At 44.4% G+C, this 17766-nt stretch overlaps 1 protein-coding gene across 11 annotated transcripts in view; it reads left to right on the top strand.

The window, feature by feature from the left end:
- Window positions 1-17766, top strand: part of ABLIM1 (actin binding LIM protein 1) — a 293568-nt gene that overhangs the window by 74025 nt on the left and 201777 nt on the right. For 4 of the 11 annotated variants that reach the window (XM_053207815.1, XM_053207814.1, XM_053207813.1 and 1 more), the window contains exon 1: window positions 7017-7364. The exons of 1 other annotated variant lie outside the window; for it this stretch is intronic. In XM_053207815.1, coding sequence (XP_053063790.1) covers window positions 7307-7364 — 58 coding nt within the window. In that variant the 5' untranslated portion in view covers window positions 7017-7306. Of the gene's footprint in view, window positions 1-7013; window positions 7365-8050; window positions 8182-17766 lie in introns of those variants that run through there. 6 more of the 11 variants (XM_053207805.1, XM_053207804.1, XM_053207810.1 and 3 more) reach the window with 5 other exon arrangements.

Raw genomic sequence — 17766 nt, 5'->3', positions numbered from 1 at the left:
AAATGCCTAAACTAGACTTATCTCTTGAGTTTGGAACAGGGTGGAAAGATTTTTGTTTTGACTTTCGATTGTATGTGTAAAATTGTCATATCTGTAGTTAGAGACTTGTCCAACTCCCTTTGGATTTTCAAAGGAAAGTTGAAAGTGGGCAGAGACAAACCATTAAGACTTTCAAAAGTCAAAGACTTTGACTCTCAAGGAAAGTCTTTGGAATAATTAGTCTGCATGAGACCATAAGTAAATGGTTGCTTGCATTAGAGACTAAGTATGAATGTTTTACTGTCAGTAAACTGTGAAGTAGGTGGGATCATACAGAATGTTAAATGAAATTTACAGTTCCCCAAACTAAGCTGTGAAGTTGAATCAGAGCCAGTGGTTTGAAGAGGCGTTCTCATCCTTATTGAAATGTGGCGTATTTTCTCTTCCCACTAACCTTGAATGTAGCTTCCAAAGAGGTAGAGGACCAGCGCGGGAGTCATACACACGGTGGAAGGTATAGGTGAGATGGAGCGATGTAGTAGCATTGCCAGGGCAGGTATGTGTCTTTTGGGTGTTTATTCTGTTTTCTTATGCTCCAACAACAAAAAATGCTGCGCTCTGTGTATAGCACAGTCATTAAATGTCCTCCTTCATTCCCTAGGGGTGAAGCTACGTGTGAATGAATACTTTGCGCGTACTGTGCTCCTATATCACTTGTGGGCCAAGTGGTAATTAGTGTAGAAATTATAAAAATCCAGACTCTAGCAGGGCGCCTGGGATGCTCAGTCAGTTAAGCGACCGACTTCGGCTCAGGTCATGATGTCGCGGTTCGTGGGTTCGAGCCCTGAGTCGGGTTCTGGGCTGACAGTTCAGAGCCTGGAGCCTGGTTTGGATTCCATCTCCCTCTTTCTCTGCCCCTCCCCTGCTTGCGCTCTGTCTCTGCCTCTCAAAAATAAACAAACATTAAAACATTTTTTTTTTTAAATCCAGACTCTAGTAAATCATTATGATTTAACCTAATCTTTGATCCTCTTGCCATGAAAGCAGGGTAGAATCTCTTCATTCTGCAATAATTTTCTTCCATTCAGACTTTATCTTCACCACTTTTTCAAAGGCACAGAAAGATCGGAATTCCCCACTTCCTACAGCTTATTTATATCAAATGAGTCACTGAAGAGAAATGCCTGTTGCTTTTGTAGGGGATACAGAATACCTTTTAATCCCCTGTTTCCCAGCTAGGCAGGTGGGTGTGAGAGTCAACGCAGACGAAATGATAAGGGGGTGAGGAGATAACAAGTCCCTTGCTGTCAACTTCTTAGCTCTGGGTGGACAACAGAGAATTCTGTTCCTACTTCTTGCCTCTTTGTTTGAAAAGGTTTGCATGCAACAACAGATGTTGGCGAGGATGTGGAGAAAGAGGATCTCTTTTGCGTTGTTGGTGGCAATGCAAGCTGGTGCAGCCACTCTGGAAAACAGTATGGAGGTTCCTCAAAAAACTAAAAATAGAACCACCCGACGACCCAGCAATTGCACTACTAGGCATTTATCCACGGGATACAGGTGTGCTGTTTCAAAGGGACACATGCACCCCCATGTTTATAGCAGCACTATCCATAATAGCCAAAGTATGGAAAGAGCCCAAATGTCTCTCGATGGATGAATGGATAAAGAAGAGGTGGTATATATATACAATGGAGTATTACTCGGCAATCAAAAAGAGTGAAATCTTGCCATTTGCAACTATGTGGATGGAACTGGAGGGTATTATGCTAAGTGAAATTAGTCAGAGAAAGACAAAAATCATAGGACTTAACTCATATGAGGACTTTAAGAGCCAAAACAGATGAACATAAGGGAAGGGAAACAAAAATAATATAAAAACGGGGGGGGGGACAAAACAGAAGAGACTTATAAATATGGAGAACAAACTGAGCGTTACTGGAGGGGTTGTGGGAGGGGGGATGGGCTAAATGGATCAGAGGCACTAAAGAATCTACTCCTGAAATCATTGTTGCATGATATGCTAACTAATTTGGATGTAAATTTTAAAAAGTAAAAAATAAAATACAATAAAAAAGGAAGAACTCCATTGAAATATTTGTAACCTTAATAAATTGAATATTTCTTTATTAAGAAAAAAAAAGAAAAGGTTTGCATGAACAACATCCTTGATATTGGTTAGGTGGTAATTGTGGATTTTTTCAGCAGGACAACGGGGAGAAGGCTGAAAGAAGTTCAGACTGAGTCATTGCATCACATCTCACTATAGTCCCTGATCTTCTGCCTACACGCGGTCTTGAGAAAAATTACTTTCTCTCTTGGCTTCATTTTCTCATCGGTTAAAGAGGAATTAGTAACACCCGTCTTCTAAGTCCTTACCTTCTAAGGTTGCTGTGAGGAAAAAACGGAGAGAGGCACGTGAGAAATGCTTATCATAGTCCCTGGGACAGAATAACCATTAGGAAGATAGCGGCCCCATTTCGGGGTCGTGGCAGCAGATGTCAGGAGGCATCGTCACGCAGTGATTGGGATAAGCAGAAGGTCAGGTGACGGAGCCCCACGTACTAACAACCCTGTCCCATCCAGTGTATTGTTTCATGTGGGGACTCCAGTGTCTGTGTGCTGGAGATTTCGTCTCAAATCCTTTTTGACAAATAGTGGCCCCCCCCAAAAAAAAGGAATAAAGAAAGGGAAAATAAAAAGAGAAAAAGAAAGAGAGGGAGGAAGGAGGAGAGAGAAAGGAGAGAAGAAAAAGCTGGCAGAAAATATGGGCAAACCCTGTCAGCTCTCACGTCTTCTGATGTAGATAGACCAGGAGATAGACCAGCTTATTAGTGGCCCGCTTTCTAGATTTAGAAGACAGCTTGGTGATTTGCCCAGGATCGTTGGTGAGTTAGCAATAGAGCCAGGTCAAGCATTTGGGTCTTCTGCCTCTCCCTGGTCTAGTGAGTGTTGGTTGGCAACTCCAACCTGAACATGGAAGGCTAATGGGCATAAGGTGTGGGGAGCAGTCTGCCATGTTGGTTCTCCCCTCACCGCAGCCTTAGCGGAGACCAGCGCTAGCCATCGGCTGGGTCTCTTTGTGAATGAGATTAGTTCAGGAGAATCTCATGAAAACAGAAGATGGCTCAGAAAAATGATTCTTTCAACATCAATAATAAGAATGCCCCTCCTCCCTGTCCCCCGTTCCCCACCACACACGTTTTTCCATATTTAGACTTTTGGCAAAAAAGCATTAGCAGCCGTTGGGTATATGCTAACTCTTCTAGTGCTAAACTCGTGTTCTGGATCAACCCTTCATGATTTCAGGTGTGGAGATGGCTTGGCATTTTCTCTGATGTAACAATCCCTCCCTGAGCTGTTTTAGGATTTGTGAGGAAACTTTTAGCATCCAGAGCGTGGCCTCTGATTCAGAATCCTTGTGCCCAAGCCCCAGCTGTGTCTCTCACGGTGGGGGGGGAGTGACCTTGGACAATTTCTTTAACTTCTCTCGGCTTCAGTTGCCTCATCTTTGAGATGGAGATGGTAACGGGCCCTGCCTCGGAGAGTTAGAAGAAATCCGTGAGGGAGTCTCTGTTCAGTGCCTGCAGAGAGTGAGCTCAGTAAATGTGAGCTATGACTAGTGATGAGGCTGTTCTATCTGCAATTTACAAAGCTGATAGACATGACCATATGTAATCTGCGTTGATATTATTTTAGTAAAGCCCGTAAAATTTCATTTCCCGTCGTAACGATCAGTACATGGGATCCACCTGGAGATCATAAGCAGAAACTAGGCTTGATAGTACAGAGACAGTCGTGTGATGTCAAGACCGTTTCTAGATTCAGCCACCAGCAAGAGCGCTTTGTGTTTAAGAGCTGAGCGAACAGCGGCTTCTTTTAGTTCTTAAAGTTGATCCTTCCAACGGAGTCACATCGCTGAGCTTGGAATGGCGCCCGCGATCCGGGCTGCTAACAGAGTTATCATCAGAATCCAAGCTAAGGGAAATGACAAGTGAGTTCTTAACTTTTTTTTCCCTATGCCTTTCTAGTTAGGGTCTGGAAGGGCCTTCTTCCTTATTGAATACGACCTTTGAAGAAATGTAGTTTGCGTCTTTCCCAACGGAATCAGCTTTCGTATGGAATTCAATTTGCTGTATGTTTCTTTCTCTTCCGCTGAGTTTGAAAGGTGAGGTCAGGGCCCCGTGAATGTTTTGCTCCCGATAACCTGCTATTTTTCTCTCTCAGCTCTCGTCGTAAATTGTATTATGGTAGGCCTCATCTCCTTGGCCAGGTCTTTTAACGTGATCTGTTGTCAGATGTCCTGTTTGCCAAGAGAACATGGGCATCTCTGTCACCAGAGTGTAGTAGCATGGCTGGGGACCGCACCTTCCCTGCAGACGGAGCCAGGCACTGTGGCCCGTTGAAGCCCCCCAAACAGCAGAACTGAACATTCCCAGGCAGAATTGACCTGCTTGTACATTCTCTGCAGCCTTGAGAAAGTCCCTAAATGCCTCTGGCTTTCAGATTTTTCATCTCTGATGCTATGAAGTGAGTGATCTCAAAAATCCCATCTAGCATTCTTCCTATGAACGGCGTGTTGTGCTAAGTTATGATTTGTGCCGGGGTTAAGGTTCTCTGGCCAAATAAATTTAGGAAATGCTTCTTACCTTATTCTTCTCTTACAGAGTTAACAAGGGACACATGCCTATTAATGTCTCTGAGAAGTCCTGTGGTTAAGAAACCTGTCTAACGATGCACAATCAAGCATTTCTTGACTGTAGGTGAATACGCAAATTAAAGCGTTTTTTACTTATTAATTTTGCTGACTGATGACTGCTTTCCTGGGAAGAGTTTCAAGGGGTTCTGAGGGAGACACTTGTACTCCAGGTTCCTAAAGGACTGATACAAGGAAAAGAACACACAGCAGTATCTCTGATCTTCAAATGACCTTGTAGAAGTACTGTTGCCATGTTAATTAGAAAATCATTGTGCGTTTTAGTTTCTTATTATGTTTTCAGTTTATTTGTTTACTTTGAGAGAGACAGAGACAAGTGCGAGTGGGGGAGGGGCAGAGAGGCAGAGAATCCCAAGCAGGCTCCGTGCTGCCAGCACAGGGCTCGATGTGGGGCTCGGACCCACGAAACTGCAAAATCAGTACCTAAGCCGAAACCAAAAGTCAGACGCTTAATCAACTGAGCCACCCAGGCTCCCCTGTTGTTGAACATTTTAAACAGTCTTTAAGCAGTTGGTTTCTGGATTCTAATAAATCACAACTATCGGAAGCCAAATCTGGGCGGTTCATGGCTTGGAAGGAACTACTTTATGGGCTAACTGTTCAAAACGCCGAAGTTTCAATACTGGATTGCCTCCCCCACCCCCGGCCAGCCTTGCGTTGCAAAAAGGAAAGAACCCATGCAAGTTGCTTTCAACTAGAGTCCCGGTTTGGCCCCAGAAAATAGGTCGCGCACTACACATTGTTTCTCCTCCCCCCTTTCCTTTAAAATCCAGTAGGAATCAGAATCTGAGATTTCAAGGGAGTAGAAAAAACCAGCTTCCATTAGATTTGAAACAAAGCTTATTTAAAAAAGAAAAAAATGTAGTCATGGGACACCTGGGTGGCTCAGTCCGTTAAGCATCCAACTTTGGCTCAGGTCATGATCTCGAGGTCTGTGAGTTTGAGCCCCGCATCTGGCTCTGTGCCGACAGCTCGCAGCCTAGAGCCTGCTTCAGATTCTGTGCCTCCCTCTCTCTGCCCCTCCCTTGCTTGCGCTCTCTCTCTCTCTCTCTCTCTCTCTCTCTCTCTCAAAAATAAACATTAAACAAAATTTATTTTATGCAGTCATGAAAGACTTTTGTTCCATCATTTGGTAGAATCCCAAGACACCAAAAAAACATTCGGGTGAAGCATGAAATCACAGTCATGAGAATGTTAGGCATTAGGCATAATCAGAAGATTTCAATCAATGTGACTGGCCTTTCGGCAGCAGCTGACAGAAGTCAGCTCTGCAGATGCCAAGCATTTTATCGATGAGTGGTCCAGTTGTGATACCGTGTCTGGCGCCTGGTGCTTCGGCCAAGTCAGGAGGACATTATCAAAGGCACAGTTCCAGGCAGTGGCCTGGACTAGGAGGAGGGCCGATGGGGTAATCCAGGAGCATGGCTATCTCCAGAGCCATTTCAAAACAAAACCAAAAAGCCACCTACACAAGGAAGAAAGTAAGCTGGGGACGTGCAGTTAATCAAACTTTGCATTGAAACAAGTGATCCTGTGGTCTTTCCTTCCAGTGGATAGATTATGGGCTTTCGATTAACCTGATATCTCAGAATGGGTGCTGGTGCCTGTGTCTTTATGACCGTTATTAAATGTTTACCCTCACGCTTAAAACAATTAGGCCAGTTTCCTTCCTCGTGGCCCCGTGAATGTATCCGATGCTGGGGATATTTATCTGAAGTGTCTTTTTCCATTTAAACTGTCTCCTCATAACGTTTCCATTTTGCAAAAGCCCTGGTGTTCAAAAAAGGCTGGACTGTGGGTGGCAGGTAATCCAACCCAGCATCAGGGCATTCTGGACTAAAGGGAAAAATGCCTCGTTCCTGAGCCTTTCCGGATGAGGTCATTGTTTTCAGACAGCCTGTACCTAATATAAACGGGCTCAAAGTCCATGGCTTGCCTCATACCAGTGTTTTGTCAGGGAACAACATCCAAAGCCATGAGGAATAGTCAGGCTGCTAGTAAAAGGAACCCCCCGGAGTTATAGTATTTTTGTTAAATCCTTGTATTTAAAAAAAAAAAGCAGTAAGAGCCCATCTGGTGAGATAATAATTCATTAAGTGAAAAAAGAAGGCAGAAGGCTTGGGAAGATCAATCTTTTCTCTCTTGGCCTCATGTGTTTGAGGTGTTTGAGTTATTGTGAAATGACGGGGACCAAAATCTGGATTCTGGATTGTGCAGAATGGAGGAAAATCCGAGGACTATTCCGGGCGTGTTTTAATGGTGGCTTCCCAGGAAGGATGGTTTTCTGCAGGTGTGATTTCAGGTGAATGGATGTGTTCTTAAGACTGGTCTTTAGAGTTGGTAGGAGACAGAGCAGGGAGAAGGGGGTGAGGATTCTGTATGGGAGGAAGGAGCTAGAATCCTGCAGGAAACTTCTCGTTCTTCCTGAGCTGGCTGCGGCACACCCTCTGGATGGCACACCCCTCTCTGGAGTCCAGCTCAGCCCACGAACTCCTGGGAGGAACGCCAGGGCGCCAGCCTTTCCTTTGAGGAGTGGATGTAGTCCTTCCGTGTGCCCAGCCACCTCGCGAAGAAAAGCTGAAATCTTAGCTCTAAGGTTTGTGCATGTAAATGACCTGGGAGCAGACTGAGTTCATGGATCCTCATCAAACGGTCGAAGACAACCAAGGTTTGTTTGACTGTTCATTTTGTAAACCTGGCCACATGTGCCGCCTGGGGTAGACCACGTCTTTAGAGATGGGGACAGGGGCGTCTGGGTGGCTTAGTCAGTGAAGTGTCCCACTCTTGGTTTGGCTCAGGTCATTATCTCACAGGTTTGTGGGATCGAGCCCGCTTTGAACTCTGCTGGCAGCACAGAGCCTGCTTGGGATTCTCTTGCCCTCCCTCTCTGCCCCATCCCCCGCTCACTCGTGTGTGTGTGTGTGTGTGTGTGTGTGTGTGTGTGTGTGTGTGCGCGCGCGCGCATACTCTTTCTGTCTCTCTCAAAATAAATAAATATTAAAAGAAAAGTAAAAAAAATAAAAAGGGAGAGATTCAGGGACATTTCCATTGGTTAAAATAGTTTTATGCTTATTATAATACGTTAATACTCTGTTTATGTGCATAACATGTTTTTGTATAAAATACATATATATCAGCATATTTAAAGATATTATTAATATAATGGGGTTTTACAACCAACATGAGTATTTTGTAGCAGGAATCCAGCTAAATTAAATTAACTTTAGATTGGTTTGTTGAAGCGCATTTTTTTTATTAAAAAAAATTTTTTTTATGTTTATTTAATTTTGAGAGAGAGAGAGAGAGAGAGGAGAGTGACAGAGCATGAGGAGGGGAGGGGCAGAGGAGGAGGGAGACATAGAATCTGAAGCAGGCTCCAGGCTCCGAGCTGTCAGCACAGGGCTCGAGATCATGACCTGATAGAACGCTTGAAGACTGAGCCAACCCAGGTGCCCAGAGCACTTTAAAAAGAGCCCTTAGTGACTGTGAGTAAATCTGTGATTCCCCTTTCTGTTCCTGTACTCTCTTTTTCTTTTATAACCCATTTCCATGACAATACTTCTGTGTTAACCTAGCTTTGAGATGAATTCTTTCCTTTTTATGAAGCAGTTTTTCGGCCCCTGCCTGAGGCACGTAGATGCTTTGATTTTGGAGGCCATCTCTAGAAAGCTTCCCCTTACAGTTGTGTTTTGTGGGAGTTTGTTCCCCGGTGAGGCTGGCTTCAGGAGTGACCCAGCTTATCCTGATCAGCGTCGCCAGGGACTGGCAGACAACTCCCCAACTTCAGAGGCGGCCCGACACAATCTTTTAGGCTGCTCCATCGAAACCAGCAGACTGTGTCGATTCATTTGATGCTTCTTTTGAGGCTGGACCCCTTAAGATAAGGGATGGTGACTTATTTTGGCTTCTGGCGAATAGGCTGGTGGGTAAATCCGTGGAAGGCAGATACGCCCTGGACCCTCCCACCTTCACTTGTGATCACGCTGCTCTTCTCGGTTTACCAGGACCTCCAGTGAGCTCGGGTTTGCCTTCCTACCCAGGACAGGTGGGACCGGGGAGCCCGGCCACGTTGCACTTCACAAGTACACGCTTGTTGAGACACACACAGGGACCGCAGGTTGGCACACTCTATACGTGATGAAGTGTTCGTGCTGGCTTCTTGTGCCGCGAAACTTTCTCCGGCAAATGAACATTATTTTGAAAGACGGCGCTGACTTAAAAATCTGGAAATGTTTCATATTCTTTATTGACCTGCCTTAGACCTTTCCTGGGAAGACAAAAGTGGACACACATCAGAATAAGAACGTTTAAAGCTGACAGCGGGCGGTAAGCCAGCTGTGCCAAAACTAGTTCCCCCTAGGGTAACATCACCTGATGTCACAAAAGGCCCCTCAATTCTTGGGTAATCTCTGGGTTCTCCTCAAAGATAGAATCTAAATGCTAATGATGATACCGTGCATATTAATGAGTATTAATGTATTACTAGTATTCAGAGTTGGAAACTAGGATTCTATCCCTTCTCCTAAGCGAAAGGGATAAAATTAGAAGATCTCAAGATGTCTGCATGTCTCTATTTGAATGAACTTGAAGCCCTCTGTTTTCCCTGGACTGTAAGAAGAGTGGATGTTAGTTTTGATTTCCAGGAAATATAGGGCAGGTTTTAGAAAATCTTACGTGATAGAGAGATTATAAGTAAACAGAGTGAGCCATATATCTGATTATATTTTTTGAGGTCAAACTGGCGGGAGGGGTGGGGGGAAGAAATTTCTTCAAAAGAATTTCATTTCTTTTTTCCTTTTTTTGACTACTCTCTTTCCACTCCATGGCATATTTTTAAGGGATTTGGAGTCTTTCCACTTGCTGCCAGCTGGAATTTACAGAAAGTGTATCTCTAGAACACTCAACAGTTGACTTGAATCTCGGTCATAATTAAATTGGAAGGTTGGCAGATTATTCTGAGACTCAAAAACAGGCACACCTTATGTTTGAAACAGAAGGAGTTTCACTACTCTGCATTGTTTTAAAAGTGTTCTCCATTGGGAAAATTGATAATATATTTTAATTACCTATTTTTTAAAGAGAAGGACGTTCTGAATGGCTATGTAACGAACAAGTTTAACCATGCTTAAATTTTGTCTCTTATTCTTGTAGCTGGATCCCTCCCTGATGCTTTAAAGTTTTAACAAAGCTTTCCCTGCCCACCCATCCCTCTTTAATAAGAGTACATCATCCTGTCCTTTCTCTCCTGGCACACCTTAAAAGCATTAGCTAGTTAGATGACTTGATTTACTACCTTCTGCTCTAAACGATATGCTTACAGCTGGTGTTTGCATACAATTAATAGTACTTTAGGCATTGGAGACACCCAGCCTTCTCTTTTATATTAAAATCTAACCATTGGGGCACTTGGCTGGCTCAGCCAGGGGAGCATGTGATTCTTGATTTGGGGGTTGTGGGTTTGGTTTGAGCCCCATGTTGGGTTAGAGATGACTTAGAAATTAAATCTTTTAAAAGATCTGTTTGTTGACATGTACCTCTCCGTCGTAACATATTTTAAAGGTTGGGGTGATAGTCAGGATATCAATTCAGAACATTGGGATTTTGCAGGGCCTGTCTCTAAATGCCATTCCTTTCCAAAAAGGGGGGAAAGGGCAACGTGCTGATGAACACGCCTCTTAGATTTCATCTGAGAGGGTGGAATGCTGGACAGGTTTTTCTGCTTTAAGAGGCAGTTACAGCTGCCACAGCAAATGAGCTCTGCCAAGGTCGGTGACCAGTGGGTCAGTTAGAACATGACATTGCCAGGGACATGCCCCAGCAGTGGGAGCGGGCCGCAGGAACACTGGCAATTGGGTTTTCATGGAACAGTCGACAACAGAATGGGCCTTGAGAGGTCTTGTCCCTGTCTCTCCTCCCCCCCTGTACTCGATGCTTGCAAGCTCCCTAGCTTCTGACTGCACCACATTACCTTGACCGCCCTTGAAGACCACGTATCTTGAAGATCTTAATAGAATAGAAACTCCCTGAGCCTGGTATTACTCTTCTTTATAATACTTTTCACGGGAATCATACCTCAAGCTGACACATGGATTAAAGTGGTAGAGAGAGCTAGAAGGTGAACTGGGCTGCACCGTGTTCTTAGAAAAAAGGTCACTGTGTTAGTGGGGTGTATTATTTTGTGGAAGGCACATCTCTGGACTATTTTTAAGTGACTTAAATGGTCTGTTTTCCCTATTTTTCCTATATAAGGTGTTGTTGGCTATGTGAACCCTCAAATGCGTGTACAGATTCATGAATTTAATTAGCCATTTTACTTTTGAGGCTCTTGGCCCCACCCATGTCTCCTTTCTTTCTTTTTTTTTTCAACTTTAAAGGCACTCTCGCCGTAATAGTTTCTCTCTAATTGGTAGCTCTTCCTTCTCGAGGAGGGTCTATTGATGTGTCATTGAGCCCTCCCTGGACTTGGCAGGAAAGCAGGTCTTTAATGTTCTCTGTGTTATCATTAATTTACTAAGCATCTCTCAGCAGGTGGCGGGCACTATACTAGGGGCTAGGTACTGTGCAGGATAAATCTCTGTCATTCAGAATCTATACCCTTGGAAGGACCACTGGCATTATGAGCCAGAGATGAGCTGGGCACCTAACCTACATGATAAATTAACAAGTACCTGATTAGGGTGAAGAATACAAGTGTTGGAATATAAGACGAAAGGGGAGGGAGTCACCTAAGGAGATTTGGATCCTGGGAAGGCCCAGGGGTTCTCTGGGATAGAGATGAGTCCAGTGGTTTTAAGGGTCACAACCTGACCACAGATCTCTTCTCACCATGGCTCTAGCACGGGGGAAGTTTGCCTCTTGTTCTCAGGGACCATCTGTGCCCATCATTACTGCCAGTGCCGCAAGGATTGGGGACTTATTTTCCCCTTCTTAAAAAGTGGTATTCTTTGAATTTCCAGGTTATTTTTTCTAGCGTAAACCTATAATTTTGGAGTTGCAGAAGGAAAGCAGGTTACTTCTGGACACAGTGTCAAGCTCTTGAGCTCTAGGGACAGAGGGATTTGGTTCCCATCATGGCTTGGATACCTACTATCTTGAGCAATGTCTTAATTTCTCCAAGCCTCAGTCTCCACCTCTATAAAATGGAGCTAATAGTACTACCTGCTTTATTAGATTGTGGGCATTAAATGAGGATGTTTATGTTCATAAAACCCACAATACAATGCCCTGCGTGTACTAATGAATGACTTATGGAGCGCCTGGGTGGCTCAGTCAGTTGAGTGTCCGACTTCGGCTCAGGTCATGGTCTCGAGGTTGGTGAATTTGGGCCCCGCGTCGGGCTCTGTGCTGACAGCTCGGAGCCTGGAGCCTGCTTTGGATTCTGTGTCTCCCTCTCTCTCTGCCCCTCCCCCACTTGTGCTCTGTCCCTATCAAAAATAAATAAATGTAAAAAAAAATAATAATGACTGACTTCTACGGTTACTGATTGTAGTTTCACCTGAGAAATGTAGGTGCTTCCAAATTGTTTATTTTGTTGAATAGTGCTTTGGAATCCAAGCCCTTGGTTCTAGTTTGGTTTTATTTTTATGTGTGCATTTTATTTTATTTACTTTTGATTATGCAAATCGTTCGAGCAGAAGCTTTTGCTGTAAACATCTCAAACAGTGTAGGAAAGGCAAAAGCTTCCCTTGACCACCATCCCAAACCAAGGGGGTAAGTAGGATTATTGGTTATATTTATTTATTTTATTTTCATCAAAGTAATTCATGCTCCTAGTTTTAAAAATGAAAGTGTCTTCTCCCATGCACGGAAGACAGAGGAATGACAGCCAAGGATTCCAGCGTGTTTCTGGCCTGACTTCCTGGGATGACGCATCCCTCCCTGTTCCTAAGTTCAGCTCTTTGTGTATCGATTTCAGTAGTTTCTTTGGACACAGGACACACTGTGGTTTTTAAAAGTTGGGGGTGCCATTTCTTGCCTTTGTGTTTCAGACGTTGTCAATTGTTAAGAGTAGAAAAGAGTTAATCCTAACCTTGCGTTTGTAGTAAATCAACGGATAATGTCGACAATGAAAAAACAGTATCAAGAGACGGCCATGCAGGGGCGCCTGGGTGGCGCAGTCGGTTAAGCGTCCGACTTCAGCCAGGTCACGATCTCGCGGTCCGGGAGTTCGAGCCCCGCGTCAGGCTCTGGGCTGATGGCTCAGAGCCTGGAGCCTGTTTCCGATTCTGTGTCTCCCTCTCTCTCTGCCCCTCCCCCGTTCATGCTCTGTCTCTCTCTGTCCCAAAAATAAAATAAACGTTGAAAAAAATATATATATATATTTAAAAAAAAAAAAGAGACGACCATGCAAACATCTTATTTAGAGAGATGGATTTAAGTACCAGGCGAAATAGCGAAAAAGAGTTCAGATAGGTAGACCCCTCTCTCTTACCCCATTTGCACACGTAGGGAAAAGGACTTTCCTGCCCGTCACAGCATCTCACGTCCTCTTCGGTTGCTGCCTGTGAGGATTAGCCTCCAGGCAGAAAGAAGGTGAGGAGGGGAAAGGGGGGCTCAACTCCTTCCCACAAAGACGGTCAAGTCTGCTCCGTCTTATCCTTCATCCCTGCCTTCAGCAGTTGTGCCCCCAATCCAGGCCCTTCCTGGTTTGCCCCTAGTTGACATCGCTCCCCTCAGCTTAAGCGACAGCCTCCCCGTCTTCGCATTTATCATTCATTCAGTTTCTAGCGTCCAGAACTGCGTTGAGATCTCGTCTGCAGTTCCTCCTCTCTTGTTCTTTTTGGGGCTTCGTGAAGATGCAGAGATAAGCACATGATCAAAGCGCCATGTTGAACCATGTAGATTGTGTAGATTTGGGCACTCAGTTCCTGTCTGATGCTGTAACTACCTCACATTTAATGGTCTTTCCTACAGCAGAATCGTAAGGTCATGGATATGAGAAACTGTGATTTTTATGTCTTTCAGAAATCTCAGTACTGAGCACATGGTGGGAGCTCACCAAATCTTATTGACTGGTTATTGATCTTCGGTTATTGGGCTGGCAAGAGACGTTGATGGACCCTACCTTTAACAGTAGAGTCACATAAAACCCAGGTCACCAAGAAAATTGCAACTTTCTCATTTTTGCCTTTAAGATTCCGAGGAAACATCAGTGTTAGCAGCAAGGATTTTCAGACAGGGTAAACTGCTATCAGTTACGTATTGCTGTTTCAGAACCATTCCAAAATTCAAAAACTTAAAGCAACGATCATATGTTATGTTTCACACTCGAGCCTGCAGGCCGAGGACCAGCTGCTCTCGGTGGAATTAGTGGGCAGTTTGGCCGACTTGCACGTTTGGAGCTGGCTCCGCTCCGTGCGTCCCTCCCCCTCCTCTTGGGATCAACAGGTTATCCCGGTCATGTCCGCATCTCAGTGACGGAGAAGGACAAGAGAACAAGCACAGACACGCATATGTCTTACGGCCTAAGTTCAGAACTGGCGCGGGGACACATTCTCCTTCCTCTTCCCGCCCCAGTAAGTCACGTGGGTGAGCCCAGTCTCAAAGTGAGCGGGCGTCGGAAACCGACGAGGCAAAAGACTTGGCCACAAGGAGGGATGCATTGGAGTCACTAATGCAATGTCATACCTTCGATGCCGTAGCGGTGGCATTGGTACAAACGAGCGCTATGACACCCAGTTACCCTGACAGTGCCTTTATTTTTGGCTTCTAAGAAAAGAAAGATAATTTTAGCCCCCAGAGACCTTACCTACCATACTTGAGGAAAGGATCTACAGATGAAGCCAATGAACAAGATGTTTGTTGAGCAAAAAGCTAAGACATAGAAGTTTGAGCATCTTGTGTGGCCAGGCTAAGAAAACTCTTTGGAAATGACAAGGTAGAAACTATTTTAGCCTTCGTCGCAACTCCCCGACTGTGATTACACCACAGAAGCAGCCACGGAAGACACCGAAATGCATGGACACAATTGTGTTCCAGTAAAACTATTTGCAAAAACAGACCACAGGCGTTAGCTTTATAGCCTGTTGACCTAGAATAATGAAGGAAATGAGAAAACATCAGCTAGGGGAAGGCTTTTTGAAAAAGGAACAACTATTTTATTTAAATTTTTTTTTAACGTTTATTTATTTTTGAGACACAGAGAGGCAGAGCATGAGCAGGGAAGGGGCAGAGAGAGGGAGACACAGAATGTGAAGCAGGCTCCAGGCTCTGAGCTGTCGGCACAGAGCCCGATGCGGGGCTCGAACTCACGAACTGTGAGATCATGACCTGAGCTGAAGTCGGACACTCAACCGACTGAGCCACCCAGGCGCCCCAGGAACAACTATTTTAAAGGCCGTAAAGATTAATTTAACTTAGCAAGATATGCTTTACAGAAGCCAGTAAAACCTGTCTGGGTCATTCCATAGATAAATTTTCCAACAGGTTAATGTGGTCCAGTCTGAGTGAAAAGGCCACACTTTTCAACAGTGTTACTGCTTGTGACAAATCATTTCTGCTTTTAAAAGCCGGTTTGAAAACACGCTTATCAAGAATGTTAATGTTTTTGTTTTAGCTGGAGAATGAGGGGGGAAAAGGTTTAGAAAGAAAGTAACAGGAATACCTAATTAAAATGATTTGGCTTTATGCCATTTTGAAAATTTTATTTGACCGATGTGACCTAGATTTGTAGAAGGCAACTAACGGGATTAATAGAGATGATTTATTTTTAACTGTTAAGAATATGCAGGAATCAAGTGGGCATTTTCCCACCACGGTTGTACTTCACTTAGCATTTACTTAGCGATATTCATGTTTTCTCCCGTATTTGAAGATAGAAAAAAATCTCAGAATATTGTGGGAAATAAAGGGTTTTGTGTTTTGTTTTGTGTGTTTTTTTTTTCCTCTCTCAAAATCTTCAATACCTGTTTATTCATTTACATTCAGCTTGTCAGTAGCCTGTACTTGGGTAGGTTTCCGCTCATTAAATCCAGATACAGAAACTTGGAGTGTAGCTTTTGGAAAGGTGGGAGGAAGAAATGCCCCCTGGATAAGTCTTAATTCCGTTAAATGTTTCCCAAAGCTTCATATTTTTCTTGGGTGCTTCTTGGTTTTTCTTTCCCCGTGGAAGATGTCAAAATATACAAGGAAGACAGGGACTGAACCGTATTGTTCGATTTCAGTCATTTTGTACTTATTTTTGAGCTCTCGCTTCCTGGCAGTCACTGTCCTGGGACGTGGAGTCATCACAAGGAAAAAGCTTAAGCGACCCCCAACCTTTGTGGTGCTCACAGGACAGCAGTAGCGGTAGACAAGTGGACCACAGCATGTCAGACGTGCCCGTGGGTCCCAGGGGGACGCAACCGGTCTCCTTCAGAAATAAGAGGGATTTGGGGCGCCTGGGTGGCTCAGTCGGTTAAGCGTCCGACTTCAGCTCAGGTCACGATCTCGCGGTCCGTGAGTTCGAGCCCCACGTCGGGCTCTGGGCTGATGGCTTGGAGCCTGGAGCCTGTTTCCGATTCTGTGTCTCCCTCTCTCTCTGCCCCTCCCCCGTTCATGCTCTGTCTCTCTCTGTCCCAAAAATAAATAAATGTTAAAAAAAAAAAGAGGGATTTTTCCCAGGTAAATAAACTCCCTCCTGATTTTACATACAGAGGATTGAAATAAAACTGCACCTTAAAAAGGATTTAGAATTTTCCATTCCTAGTCTTTATACCTGAAGTTGGTGATAAAATTAAAAAGAAATACCTCGGGAGGTTTTGAGGGCACAATAATTTGAAATCCCGTGAGTTTCTTGGAAAAACACCATTTTCCAGGGTAACGCAATCATGTAAGTCTACTCTGTTACTGATTATTATCTTACATCTTTATGTAAGACACATTTATATACATGTTTTTCTTCTTTTCTTGGGGAGTTCTCTTTCCGCTACGTCAGCCACTTTCCTAGTGTTATGCGTTGAATTGTCACCCTATAAAAGTTTTTGAGTTCTCGGGGTGCCTCGGTGGCTCAGTCAGCTAAGCATCTGACTTTGGCTCGGGTCATGATCTCGCAGTTCATGCGTTCAAGCCCCGCATCGGGCTCTGTGCTGACAGCTCGGGTCCTGGAGCCTGCTTCAGATTCTGTGTCTCCCTCTCTGTCTGCCCCTCCCCGGCTCGTGCTCTCTCTCTCAAAGATAAACCTTAAAAAAAAAAAGATGTTGAGTTCTAACCCCTACCACCCGGGAATGTAACCCTATTTGGCTGTAGGGTCTTTGCAGATAGTCCAGATCAGATGAGGTCATTAGGGTGGGCCCTAATTCAGTGTGATGAGCTTCTAAAAATGGGAAATGTGGACACAGAGACAGACAGTGAGGTTAAACAATGTGAAGCCTCAGGGAGGAAAAAGCCATTTACAAGCCAAGGAACACCTGAGGCCACCGTGAACCAAGGGCCAGGCTGGGTACAGATTCTCCCTCTCAGTTCTCAGAAGAAACCAGCCCTGCTGACACCTTGAGCTCAGACTTGTAGCCTCCAGAAGTGTGAGACAATACATTTCTGTCATTTAAGCAATTCAATTTGTGCTACTTTCTTAAGGCAGCCCCAGGAAGCGAAAACCTTTACTTAATGCATAGTGTCGTGGTAAGCATTCCAGAGCTAATGTATGTAAATAAATGTGCACAAAAGTGGCTGTCACACAGTATTATTTTATGACACTGTGGGTTTCAGCCTGGGTGGCACCAACATGGGGCCATCGACCCAATGATGACAGCTCTCCAATGACTGTGGATACCTAGGTCCCCCTGGGACACAGGGGACCTCTGGTTATCACCAAGCAGATAAAGAGGACTCGCCGCCATCATGTGAGATCCTTGGAGGGAGCTCTGTGTTCACAGAGCAGGAGAGCCACAGAGAGGTTACAAGAAGGATTAGGACAAGGGTATGCCAAGAAACTTCCTAGGATCCAGCCTTCCAATAAACTTGCAGATGTTCTGTCTTTATGAAGAAGGAATATTTGGTTTTAGTCTCTTTATGATCCTCAGAGCATTTTAATAAATTTCTGGCTTTAAAGTTTTCTGTTTGTTGCTTTTCTGCATCATTCACACCCATATTCA

The sequence above is a fragment of the Acinonyx jubatus genome, chromosome D2, assembly GCF_027475565.1.
Source record: "Acinonyx jubatus isolate Ajub_Pintada_27869175 chromosome D2, VMU_Ajub_asm_v1.0, whole genome shotgun sequence".
NCBI lineage: Eukaryota > Metazoa > Chordata > Mammalia > Carnivora > Felidae > Acinonyx > Acinonyx jubatus.
Note: the sequence above shows the minus strand (reverse complement) of the source record. Positions and strands in the feature narration are given on the sequence as shown.